This window comes from Mchenga conophoros, linkage group LG13, assembly GCF_057382185.1.
Source record: "Mchenga conophoros isolate Kocher_MC1m ecotype Shallow Benthic linkage group LG13, M_conophoros_male_GT1.1, whole genome shotgun sequence".
NCBI lineage: Eukaryota > Metazoa > Chordata > Actinopteri > Cichliformes > Cichlidae > Mchenga > Mchenga conophoros.
This window is the reverse complement of record NC_140538.1, coordinates 2,601,133-2,614,051: the sequence shown is the minus strand read 5'-3', so window position 1 is coordinate 2,614,051 and position 12,919 is coordinate 2,601,133. Positions and strand designations below refer to the sequence as shown.

At 47.8% G+C, this 12,919-nt stretch overlaps 1 protein-coding gene across 4 annotated transcripts in view; it reads left to right on the top strand.

Annotated features, from left to right (window-relative positions):
- Positions 1-12,919, top strand: part of LOC146560652 (spectrin beta chain, non-erythrocytic 1) — a 101,455-nt gene that overhangs the window by 74,121 nt on the left and 14,415 nt on the right. For all 4 annotated transcript variants that reach the window (XM_085296070.1, XM_085296069.1, XM_085296068.1 and 1 more), the window contains 15 exons: positions 442-579; positions 2,131-2,251; positions 2,361-2,576; positions 2,657-3,076; positions 4,240-4,442; positions 4,610-4,700; positions 4,810-4,956; positions 5,288-5,551; positions 6,936-7,160; positions 7,666-7,755; positions 8,768-9,046; positions 10,618-10,748; positions 10,825-11,029; positions 11,205-11,579; positions 11,853-11,939. In XM_085296070.1, the coding sequence (XP_085152196.1) occupies positions 442-579; positions 2,131-2,251; positions 2,361-2,576; positions 2,657-3,076; positions 4,240-4,442; positions 4,610-4,700; positions 4,810-4,956; positions 5,288-5,551; positions 6,936-7,160; positions 7,666-7,755; positions 8,768-9,046; positions 10,618-10,748; positions 10,825-11,029; positions 11,205-11,579; positions 11,853-11,939 (2,992 nt within the window). The remainder of the gene's footprint in view (positions 1-441; positions 580-2,130; positions 2,252-2,360; positions 2,577-2,656; positions 3,077-4,239; positions 4,443-4,609; positions 4,701-4,809; positions 4,957-5,287; positions 5,552-6,935; positions 7,161-7,665; positions 7,756-8,767; positions 9,047-10,617; positions 10,749-10,824; positions 11,030-11,204; positions 11,580-11,852; positions 11,940-12,919) is intronic.

The window sequence follows — 12,919 nt, the reverse complement described above, 5'->3', positions numbered from 1 at the left end:
CCATCGCACGCCCCCATGAAAAAAGACTTTTGAACCGGAGTCTGATTAAAACTGGAGTTTTACGAGCTCAGGTTTAATTTGATCTCTGCAGCAGGAATAAAAACACGGAGCTGTAAATGAGAACAGGTCCACCTCAGGATTAAACTCTTTTCTTTGGCATTAACTGTTGTTGTTTGACTGTTTCTAAGCTTTTCATGGCCAGATTCAGCCGCTCAAACCTTTGGTGTAAAATCCGACTTTGATACGTTGTTGGGAGAGTTAAAGCAGCCCGCCTGCTCACACCTGTGACCTCTCATCCTGGTTCTCCTGATCGGCCGTTAGGACAAAGAAAACTGTCCTGCAGCTGTTTGTTGTTTGCAATATGGATTCACAGGGTTTGCATCTTTTTGAAATATTCATGCTGATGATCCTCGTGACGTCCGACTAACCGTCTCTGTTCAGGTTCGAGAGTTTGGAGCCGGAGATGAACAGCCAGGCGTCCCGGGTTGCCGTGGTAAACCAGGTTGCCAGGCAGCTGATCCACAGTGGACATCCCAGCGAGAAGGAGATCAAAGCCCAGCAGGACAAACTCAACACCAGGTAATCAAACTGGGATTATCAGGAATCTGATGACAGCACGGCGATTAGGCTTGTGAAGGAAGCGAGATTAAAAACGACAAAGAAACCGATCTGAGACTGAAGAAGATGGCGGAGAGGAACGCGAGCACGTCGGTCAGCTGAGAAACTTTTAGTCACAGTGAAAACTTTATTTAGCAGCTGATCAGAGACGAGTCAGGAAGTGAAGCTGGACTGAGGTTAAAAAATGTATTTTTACCTGTTTTAAATGACAAATAATCAATCAGAGCTTTGATTGAACCAGAGCGGTCCGTGTATCCAGCAGGTCTGCATCTGGATACGTTTGTGATGTTTGGCTGAAAACATGAAAGCATTTCTCTAAACTTTTCTTATTTCACTTTGATATGAAATATTTATAAAGCAACACCAGCTTTGCTCCGTCTCAGTGGAAAAACTTCCAGACACTCCTGGATCCTGGTCGGCTTCAAACCTGTTTCTTCCTGATAAACTGAGCTAAGCTAACAGAAAAACTGAACACAACCCCGCGGTTATTAAAGTCTGTTCATGTCAATAAAGACACTTTAAAGATACTGTATACTGGTAATTATTTTAGGTTATTTAATAGGAAAGAATGTTTTACTCATAAATATTCATTGATTAGGTGTAATTATGTCTCTCAGCATTAAAAATACATGTTGCTCCGCCATATTGAATACAGAGACGGAGATGTCTAATCAGTTTATGTGTGTGGTTACAGACCGGCTACTTATGCAGTACCGCCGATATGGACACAATTAATCATGTGACCCTGCCCTCATAGAGGGCTGGCTAAACATCAGCTGGTTATAAGCTAGCATCTGTGAGCTAATGTTAGCCTCGAGTGTCCTAAAAATGACACTTTTCCTCTGATAAATAGTTTGGCTACATTCTCACATCATATGAACACTTAATCAGTTAAAGTCTAGGAGTCCAACAATGTTAGCTTCACTTCAGAGAAAGGTTTACCAATGCTGGCTAACAGCGGCTAGCAGCAGCTAACAGAAGCTAACAGCAACAAAAACAGCAGCGCTAACTGACAAGAAGGTTCAGCAGCTCACCTCAGTATCCCTGTCATCAGTCTGAAATAAGCTTCCCTGACTTGTTTCAGACTCCTTTGAAGCTTTTACAGCGTCCTCCAGAGGGAACAGATTTGGATAGAGTCATACTTATATGTGAGATTAATGAAGTCTGAGTAACTGAAGCAGATTTTTAAAACTACACTAAAGATCAGTGCTGGTTGGATCTAAAGCTGGAAGCAACAGAATATCTCGTAATTTTTGGTTTACATTTGTAATCGTAGAATAAAGAAAGCTTTAATTTAATGTTGGTTTATATTCAACATTAAACGTAAAACAAATGTTGGGGCTAAACCAGAGTTAAGCTGTTATTAAAACTGAGAATGTAAATAAAATGAGTTTCAATTTTACTTTGATGTCATTTATAATAAGTGAGCTCCAGGGTTGATCTGATTAACCGGCATCAAACCGTTCCTGAGCAGGTAAATCGAATCAGAGTTGACGGTGTTTCTGTGTCCAGGTGGAGTCAGTTCAGAGATCTGGTGGATCAGAAGAAGGAAAGCCTGAACTCGGCTCTGGGAGTCCAGAACTACCACCTGGAGTGCAACGAGACCAAGTCCTGGATCAAAGAGAAGACCAAGGTACCAACAGAGCCAAATTACCAAAACCGGCGAACGACGAGAGGCGTGATTTTTACACGAACCACTCTGTGGTGCCTGATCGATCTTTTTGCCCCCCGTCTGTGTGCAGGTGATCGAGTCGACCCAGGAGCTGGGGAACGACCTGGCCGGCGTCATGGCTCTGCAGAGGAAGCTGACGGGGATGGAGCGCGACCTCGTGGCCATACAGGACAAGCTGAGCGACCTGGGAAAGGAGGCGGAGCGTTTGGGCTCCGAACACCCGGAACAGTCCGAGGCCATCAAAGGGCGTCTGGCTGAGATCACCGGCGTCTGGGACGAGATGAAAGTAGGCTTTTCTCCCCGTGTCTGTATATAACTACCAAACGGAGAATTTGGTGCCGCTAATCATCTCCTGGCTGTTTTCAGGACACCCTGAAGAACCGGGAGGAGTCTCTGGGCGAAGCCAGCAAGCTGCAGCAGTTCCTGCGCGACCTTGACGACTTCCAGTCGTGGCTGTCGCGGACGCAGACGGTCATCGCCTCTGAGGACATGCCCAACACGCTGGCCGAGGCCGAGAAGCTGCTGGCCCAGCACGAGGGCATCAAGAACGAGATACGCAACTATGAGGAGGACTACCAGAAGATGAGGGACATGGGTGAGATGGTGACGCAGGGCCAGACGGACGCGCAGTACATGTTCCTGCGACAGCGGCTGCAGGCGCTGGACACCGGCTGGAACGAGCTGCACAAGATGTGGGAGAACCGGCAGAACCTGCTGTCCCAGTCTCACGCTTACCAGCTGTTCCTCCGGGACACCAAGCAGGCCGAGGCCTTCCTCAACAACCAGGTGAGCTCGCCGTTCCATCTCACCTGTGCTCCACGGTGTAGAATCTGAAACCTCAGTTACCATGGATACCAGACTACAGGAAATGGTTCAGAGGGTCATGTGATGTGAGCACAGAGTGAACCGCCGTCGCATTAATGATGCTCACAGTCTCCGATCTGCGACAACCGTCACATGATTTTTGCCCAGATCTCTCCCTCTGTACCCCAAGTGCATGCTGGGACAGAATCCAGCTTCTTTCTTTCTTTGCATAACTTTTACCCAAATAAAAACCTTTAGCTGGAAACGGTGAGTCAGAGGTATCAAATAAAGACGCCTCAGTCTCTGAGCTTCACACAGTCAGAGAGCTCAAACGTCCCGCAGAGGATGTCAAAGGTCAAGTAGCTGCTCAGCTGAGAGACGAGAGTGACGGGACGTGAGGTAGTTCAGAAGTTCAGCCAGCCCTGTGATAGGTGAGCAGCGTGAGCATGGCGCTCGCTGTGCGATCAGAGGCCTCGGCCTGCGTCACAGTCCAGGATTCAAAGAATCATCAGCTGTGATTTCGAACACTTCAGATTAGAAATGTTTCTGGTCGTGCGGCTGTTTTCTCAGGTCACACGCTGCCACCTGCTGGTGAAAAGCCTCCATTACAGCCACGTGTTTACCCTCAGCGTGTGATCTACAGCAACTCATTTCTGTCCGCTTCAGCTCACTCACACGTTTTCAAGCGAACATGTTACGTTTCTTTTACCAGTTACACAGAACATTAATTAATAAAAACTCCAGAACAAATGGTAATGTCTCTGTGTTCGGTCTTCTCCTCCTCTGGCAAAATGGTGGAAATCCTGATGATGATGATGATGATGAAGGCTGTGCTTAGCCAGGCTGCTCATTAGTTAGCGGAGATGGGAGGATTACATCAGACGAATTAAAGTTTAAGCTGGAGCCTGGTGGCTGTGGCTCAGGCGGAGATCATCTCAGTGTAACAACCTCAGCCTGCTTCCTTCACTTTAACGTAGAAGTTCGATGGTTTTGAGATTGTTCTTACATTTCATTCTGAAACAACCCCTTTAAGATGACTTTGTTTTGATTGGCTGCCCCTCGAGCAGGCTTGAAAAAGCCCCACCCCTCTCTATGACATCATCCAGATGCTAGTTTTTAACGACTCCTCTGCGTTCCTCCACCAGGAGTACGTCCTGGCTCATACAGAGATGCCCACCACCCTGGAGGGCGCCGAGGCTGCTATCAAGAAGCAGGAGGACTTCATGACCACCATGGACGCCAACGAGGAGAAGATCGGCGCCGTGGTCGACACCGGCCGCCGCCTGGTCGCTGACGACAACATCAACGCCGAGCGCATCCAGGAGAAGGTGGACTCCATCGACCAGAGGTGACCAAGAGTCTGTCAGTGTGTGAGAAATCGATCCGGGAAGGGAGAGAGGATCATTTGATGATTTCCTGTTTACGATACATGTGACGATGTTAAAGGGAAACGTGAGCTTTACAAACTTTAACCTTCTTGCAGAAAAACGAAACAAAATAACTTTTGTTCTGCAGACACAAGAAGAACCGAGCGGCTGCCAGCGACCTGCTGACGAGGCTGAAGGACAACAGAGACCTGCAGAAGTTCCTGCAGGACTGCCAGGAGGTAAAGCGCCGCCATTCAAAACACACGAAACATCCAGAGTGCGGAGGGCTTAGCCTCTGCTTCAGCTGCTGCTGGTGTCTGAGCTCGTTTGCCGGCTGTGTGTCCTCAGCTGTCCCTGTGGATCAACGAGAAGATGCTGACGGCTCAGGACATGTCGTATGACGAGGCCAGGAACCTCCACAGCAAGTGGCTGAAGCACCAGGCCTTCATGGCTGAACTGCAGTCCAACAAGGAGTGGCTGGACAAGATCAACAAGGTGAGCAGGGAGGAGGCGGAGTCAGACCGAGGAGGGAATCGGAGGACTGAAGTACGCAGCACAGATGAGCCCAGCAGCTGTTAGAGTACGAGAGCAGCCTGTCGGTGCTGGGTGACATCACTGAGAGCAAAAGCATCATTTTCAGTTGGCAGCATAAACGTCACACATCCTCGTATATCAGCACAAATATGTAAAAGAGTCCCTGTGACATCGCCTGTTTTAAAGCTGCCGTGTTTCTAAGCTGTCATCCCTGAACTCAGGAGCGTTGTCCAGTCCAGACCAACCGCTTGTTTTCTGCTCTGACGATTGGTTGAAACCTCCTGTGCCGCAGGACGGGCAGACGCTGATGGCAGAGAAACCAGACACGGAGGCCATGGTGAAGGAGAAGCTGGCGTCCCTGCAGACGATGTGGGACGAGCTGGAGTCGACCACGCAGACCAAAGCCAAGTGTCTGTTCGACGCCAACAAGGCCGAGCTGTTCACGCAGAGCTGCGCCGACCTCGACAAGTGGCTGGGCGGGCTGGAGGCGCAGCTGCAGTCGGACGACTACGGCAAAGACCTCACCTCGGTCAACATCCTGCTCAAGAAGCAGCAGGTGAGGACGAGGTTTCCTTTCAGTGTGAACTATAAACTGTATATCTGCACGATGTTGGCTAAAAACACTTTGTTATTGACTCTATCAGCTGTCGGAGGGTTTCCCTGTAAACTGGTATTGGCAGTGATGCATGAAGGAGGAGAAACCTGGACCTTTGATTTCAACAGCAGGGCGGGTTGGGCCCCAGCCCCCCCCTTCTTTAGGCACGCCCCTGACTCGTGTTATTCTGCACAGAAACAGCTTTTTTCATAATCAGATAATTATTGATTGATTGAGCCGAAGCTCGTCGTTACTGCGAGTCCTCCATCGCCATGCTTTCTAAGCAGCTTTTACATAATTCAGCCTCACACTCGCTCCTCTTACGTAATCGTTCACTGGAGTGTCGAGCCCACGCTGAGAGCGCGGACAGCCGTGTTTGTGAGGACCTTGCCGTTTTTCCACTGATGATGGTTTTAAAGGTGGAGGTCCTCGATGGTGCCGACGATGGTTTTATTAATGTAAGAGTAACAGGGAGGTCCTCACAGAGATGGTAAAACAGGAGCGTGTGTGTGGTGTTGGAGGGAGATCATTAGTGTTTGATCTGTCAAACAGAGAGAGAGGAAAACAAACCTCCTCCTCCTCCTCGTCTTCCTCGCTGCTCTAATTTTAGTTCAGGCTGTCCTGTTTCTGCTGCAGACGTTCGTTGTGTTTGTCAGTCGCTTCTCGGACGTCAGGAGATTTTTTATTTTACATTTTTGACAATACTGAAGGAAAATAAGACGAGGCCTCAGAACCAGTTTTTAAAATTATATTCTTTAAATTTATAATTTTTTAACACTGTTTGGTTCTTCAGTGAGCAACACTGTTTTTAATTTAAAGTATTTATATTTAATATTGTCTTTTTATACATGAATTCTATTTTTAATGCAAACTTTATGATTTGATTTATTTCTCTATTTTTGACTGTTTTGCATTTTTACTCATTAACTGAGTTTTGAGCTTCTCTTATTTATTTTATTTATTTTTGTTTATGGTTTCTTTTTGCTGCTTATATAGTATTTTATTTTTAAAATGTTGATTTTATTTAGTTTTTAGGTCTTTGTTGCATTTTTTAATATTTTGATTTTTCGGTGGATATTTCTCGCTTTGCATTTGCTCCTCATCAGAATATTTTCTGAAGGTATTTTATTAAATTATTTCATTTTCCTCGTTAAAGCAAAAAGATGCAAATAAAGCAACATCGTGCCGACGATTGAACCGAATATCAGAAAAACTTTCAGCTCTGTTGAAACAAACTGTTTGTCTTAGACGTCATTCACATATTTTCTGGGGGGGGGGTTGCGCTCGTGTCTGTGGCTGCAGCGGCGTCTTCTCCCCGTCTCACCTGTAAACTGTCCTCCTGCAGATCCTGGAGAGCCAGGTGGATGTACGTCAGAAGGAGGTGGAGGAGCTGCAGAAACAGTCACAGGCCCTCAGCCAGGAAGGGAAAGGCTCCGAGGAGGTGGATGGACAGAGAGTCACCGTGGAGAGGAAGTTCCAGACGCTCCAGGAACCACTGAAGAAGAGGAGAGACCACCTCATGGCCTCCCGGGAGATCCACCAGTTCAACCGAGACGTGGAGGACGAGATCGTAAGTTTTTAATGTAACGACCTCTGAAGGTGAAAATCATCTGGGCCCAACAAAAAGTTAGTAAAATACAAAATTAATGGATTAATTTGTATTATATTGTGTCAAACATTAAAAGTAAACGAATTTGGAGATGAATGAAAATGAATCAAAGAAAAACTTCAGCAAAAAAAGTCATAATGCATGAAATGGAAAATTAAAGAAAATATCCTTTAAATACTACAACAACACAAAAAAGTACATAAATAATTTATGTAATTTTTAATGTGATTTTGGTCCTTTAACGATGACACACATGTTTTAATAACATGAACACAAACGTCGTCTCCACGTTTCTCAGAAACGACTTTTGACAGAAGTCGTTTCTGAGAAGGAACCAGAAGTAAAAGCGTCAGAGAGGAAGTTGCAACAGCTGCTGCAGTCACACTGATAACACTGATGTGGGAATAACAGGTGACATGTGTGTGTGTGTGTGTGTGTGTGTGTGTGTGTGTGTGTGTGTGTGTAGCTGTGGGTGGAGGAGAGGATGCCTCTGGCCACTTCAACCGACCATGGACACAACCTGCAGACGGTCCAGCTCCTGATCAAGAAGAACCAGGTACGCCTCACCTTTACCTGCAAACTGCACGTTTTTCACGCTGATGGTTTTTATTTCTAAGCACTTCCTGTTTGGGATTAGGGATGGGTATCGTTTAGGTTTTATCTGATACCGGTGCCAAATCGGTACTTTTGAAACGGTGCCGGTGCTTAAACGGTGCTCAAACCGGTGCTTAAAGAATGGAGAACACAAAATTGGTCCAAAAACCTCTCATGTTCAGCTGTTTTTTGTAAAAAGATAACAATGTTAGCCTTTTCTGCAGCTATAGGGCATATATGGTATCACTCTTGGCTGGAAGCAGTGCTTAATCAATGGAAAAAACACAAACTTTGTCCTAAACCTCTCATGTTTAACTGTTTTCCACTTTTTCTTTGGTCATTTTAGCCTTTTTAGCCAGGGTGAAGGGAGCATCTGCCATCAAACAAGAAGACAGCCGCATGTAGCTATGATGATGTTTGCTAGTTCACCTTACATGCATTAATGTAATAACGTGGTTAACCTACTCAACGTAAATTACACACGAACAACATTAAGCTACTCACGCAGAGAAGAACGGCTGCTGCTGCCGTCAAATACAGCGCATTTCTCGGCTTTTAAAAAAACGCTATGCGTCTCCAGGTGTTTCATCAGATTCGAGGAGTTACCTCCTTTGACAGTATCACAGTATCAGCTTAAAGCACTTGTTGCTGCTGAGTTTGCATATTTTGCTGTGAAGTACAGCCAGACTTTTGACCGCTTTGCCTTGGACATTTTTAATCTGTAGCTCTGCTCTAACAGAACGTACGTACCTGGCCCCGCCTACTATCCTCGGAAACGTAAAACGATTGGCTAGAAGTGTATCACAGCTCAGGAAAAAAAAGCACCGAAATGTGCGCTGCTTTTCGGTCTGGTTACTACCGTTTATGATGGCACCGGACACCGGTACCCATCCCTATTTGGGATTTTTACAATATTTCAATATAAAAGCAGTAAAGCCTCATATAATCCTCTCTGTGACCTTTGACCTTCACAGACCTTGCAGAAGGAGATCCAGGGCCACCAGCCTCGCTATGACGACATCTTCGAGCGCAGCCAACACGTCCTGCGCGAGGACAGCCCGACGACCGAGCTGATCCGCCAGCGGCTCGCCGACCTGCAGTCGCTGTGGGAGCAAATCAAGAAGGAGACGGAGAAGCGCCACACCCGCCTCAGCGAGGCCCACGAGGCGCAGCAGTACTACTTTGACGCCGCCGAGGCCGAGGCCTGGATGAGCGAGCAGGAGCTGTACATGATGTCAGAGGAGAAGGCCAAGGTGAGGGGAGGAGCCGTGGGGGGGTGTGGAGAAGACGGACGCTTTCAAACTAGCAGAGCTCTGACACATGAGATCCGGCTGTGTGATGGAAACCTGAGTCAGGTTTTAGTGCACTGGCACCTCAGTACATCCTCTTACCAAACAGAGTCAGGTGGATGTGTTCAGATTTTCAGAATAAAAGCATCTCTAAGGACAACATTTTCCCCGATTCTTTTCCTGCAGTTCTCTCTGACTGCCCTGCAGCAGCCCTGTGTTGCATTCAGGCACAGTGTGTTTGACCCGGTCCTCTTGGCTTTAGAGAGCAGCGTTGGATATCTCTGAGCAGGAAAAAAGACGTTAATGAAAATCTTACAGTCACTTAATCTCATTGGCTGTATGTTTGTTGAGGCTTTCCTTGTATGTCTCTGTGGGTGTCTGTTCTGTTTCAACTGTTAGATGTTTTGAAGGCCAGATTACTGAGTTAAGTTTGGTGATCAAACTGTGGGAGCATCTCACCTGCTGATCAGAATTCCACTGTGCATCAAAACTGGAGCTCCGACTTCTCAGACGCTCCGTTTTCTTCTGTTGGAGCACTTTTAGCATCTTTATCCGACCAATAATATGGCTGCTGTGGGGTTATTGTGCTAACACGGTCCAGACCAGGACTAGCAGACAGCTAGTGGCTACAGCCAACTGTCAGTCAAAGAGGCCACGCCCCTAATAATGCAAGTTTTAAGCCTAAATATAACTTAACCCGGTGAGTTATGAAGCAGTTGTTATATTTGTCTCTGACTCCTGAAATGAACCCCAGAGAAACTGTTAACGTGTCTCCTCCAGTACAGAAAACCTGTCCTCTGCATATAGAGACACTTATTCTACTTCCTGTCTTTTACTTCCTTTTAATCTTTAATCTGTGACAAAAGTTGAATCTAGTTTTTATGAAGGGGGGAAATGACCCACAGAGAACAGTGTGTGTGTCAGGCTGTGAACATGTTTGGGAGTCTACGGGGACAGACTCACTGCTGGAGCCTCTAGTGGACGTTGGAGGAACTGCAGCTTTTAACCTTTTAACTTTGCTGTAAAATATCTTTAAACAGCTTCATGCTTTTCTCAAACACTCCTCGACTCTTTGAACCATCTTGAGGAAACATCCTGCACGATTTAAATAAAGACGATGTTACAGAGAGTCGGTCGGTCCGTGTTTCTGTCCTCATGCCTAAAAACTTCCTCTTTCTTGGTTTTCGGGCACCTCCTGTTTCCTCTCTTTGCTTTTGTGTTGGTATCAGACTGTTTCTGCTGCTCAGCTCACTCTAAAAACTCTGGAGGCAGGTGATGTTTTCACTTTGGTTTTTCTGTGGCGTCAGTCTCAGGTGAACTCTGCAGGTGAGGGGAAACTGTCAGAGCTGTTTAACAGTCCCGACTCTTCTCAGCTGTCCTTCCACTGCCTTCACTTTTCTGTTCCTCAGCATCTCCTCTCCTTTCTCACTTCTTGTTTCTGATTCTTTAATTTAGTTTCTTTTTGAATCATGTTGGAAAGTCCAGAGAAATCTGAGCTTTTGCTTTTGCTAAAATCAGCCTGTGTGCGTCTATAGGACGAGCAGAGTTCGGTGGCCATGCTGAAGAAGCATCAGATCCTGGAGCAGGCGGTGGAGGACTACGCCGACACCGTCCACCAGCTGTCCAGCACCAGCCGGGGCCTGGTGGCTGCCGGGCACCCCGACAGGTGAGGTCGTTTTCCTGCTTTGTCACAGAGAGGAATGAACTTGGCGAATAATGAGGATTTAAAATCTGTCCTGCAGCGAGCGCATCGGCATGCGTCAGTCTCAGGTGGACAAGCTGTACGCCGGCCTGAAGGATCTGTCCGAGGAGCGCCGCGGGAAGCTGGACGAGCGTTTCCGCCTCTTCCAGCTCAACCGGGAGGTGGACGACCTCGAGCAGTGGATCGCCGAGAGGGAGGTGGTGGCCGGATCGCACGAGCTGGGACAGGACTACGAGCACGTCACCGTGAGTTACTCGATCAGCCGCCTCCTCGCGCCGTGCAGGCGCCTCTGAGGTTCTTATGGAAGCATAAAAACCCGACGTGTCCATATAAAAACGAGTGAAAACAGGACGTCACAAAGACTTTAAGGCAGCACGTCGTTTGTGAGCATGCCCATTTCTATTTCCTCTCCTCTTGCAGATGCTGCAGGAGCGTTTCAGAGAATTCGCCCGCGACACGGGCAACATCGGCCAGGAGCGCGTGGATGGCGTCAACAAGCTGGCGGACGAGCTGATCAACACCGGCCACGGCGACGCCGCCACCATCGCGGAGTGGAAGGACGGCCTGAACGAGGCCTGGGCCGACCTGCTGGAGCTCATCGACACACGGACGCAGATCCTCGCCGCCTCCTACGAGCTCCACAAATTCTACCACGACGCCAAGGAGATCCTCAACCGCATCCTGGACAAACACAAGAAGCTGCCGGAGGAGCTGGGCCGAGACCAGAACACGGTGGAGACCCTGCAGAGGATGCACACCACCTTCGAACACGACATTCAGGCGCTGGGAACGCAGGTGAATATTTCTCGTCTCCCGCCGAGCCTGTCCGAGCTCTCGTCCCGTTAAACGAGGTCGTCCTGATTATCTTCAGTCTGCCTCTCGCTGAACGATCAGAAACTCATAAACTGATATTGTCCAATGAGAAATGAAGGCAGTGACGTTATTTAGAGCATGCTGATGGAGACTGTCGTGACTCTGATTCTGTAGCTTCATGTTCAGTTTTTCCTCCCTCGTGTGTTTTTAAGCTGTTCCGTATGCTGAAACGTTTCCGTGCTGCTTCCCTCGCAGGTGCGGCAGCTTCAGGAGGACGCCGTTCGCCTGCAGTCGGCGTACGCCGGAGACAAAGCCGACGACATCCAGAAGCGAGAAGGAGAGGTGAGCCTCGGTGTCGGGCAGCAGAGGTGCAGAGAAACCACATCAGTTCACTCTCGCCCTGATCTTCCTCCTCCTCTTACTGACCAATAAGCGCTGATGTCGTGACGTCACGTTAAAAGGCTGTTTGCCTCGCGCATGCTGCACTGCTGCCGCACTAACACCGCACTCTTCCTGCGCAGCTCAGCCGCTTTGTCACATGAATAATTTTAGCTCTCTGAGACACTCGGACACGAGCTGGAGTCACAGATCGAGAGGTGAAGGGAACGTTGGAACTCCCAGAAACATTTTAGGATGTTACAGGGCATGGTCAAAATCCTGGGAACACACTTCCAGCTTTGTGTTATTCCCATAATGAGGAAAAATCGTTTAAAACCAGAGTTCAGGTTTAAGCGTCAGAGGTGAACGGGCGCGTGGTCGCTGCCGTGCGCGGCGTGCAGAATCGTGCACGGCTCACCGCTCTCCATTAAAATGCAAGTTTAATATCTGATTGCTCCGCCCACTTTTCCAAAACAGAGAAACTGGCGTTGCAGTTTGAGGTGAGGATCGTTTTTGGACTCATAAATTTCATGCTTTTAATGATTTAATCACTTTTTATGCGAGTGTGCAGCAGTGTAACAAACAGAGTCCAGATGTGCAGTCTTAACACGTTTCGCTCAGATCAGCGTCTTTGTGTGAAGGTTACTGTTCACGACGTGCGTGTTCCTACAGTCACGGCTGCGTGCGCCCGTCGAGCTCGACACGAAGCCTCATTTTCATATCAACTGTTTTTACTCTTTGCACTCGGAGCTCGCTGTAGAAACGTGTAAGCGTGACTCCATCTTTGCCCGTCAGCTGAGGTTACAGGCGAGGAACAGGCAGTCTCGTCACCTCCAGCTCTCGCGTGTCCTCAAACGGCTCAGCGTCACGTTTCTGTAAATCTGGACAGTTTAATTAAACGTTGGTGAAAAACCTTCAAATGAGGATTTGACTCCAGAGAGGAG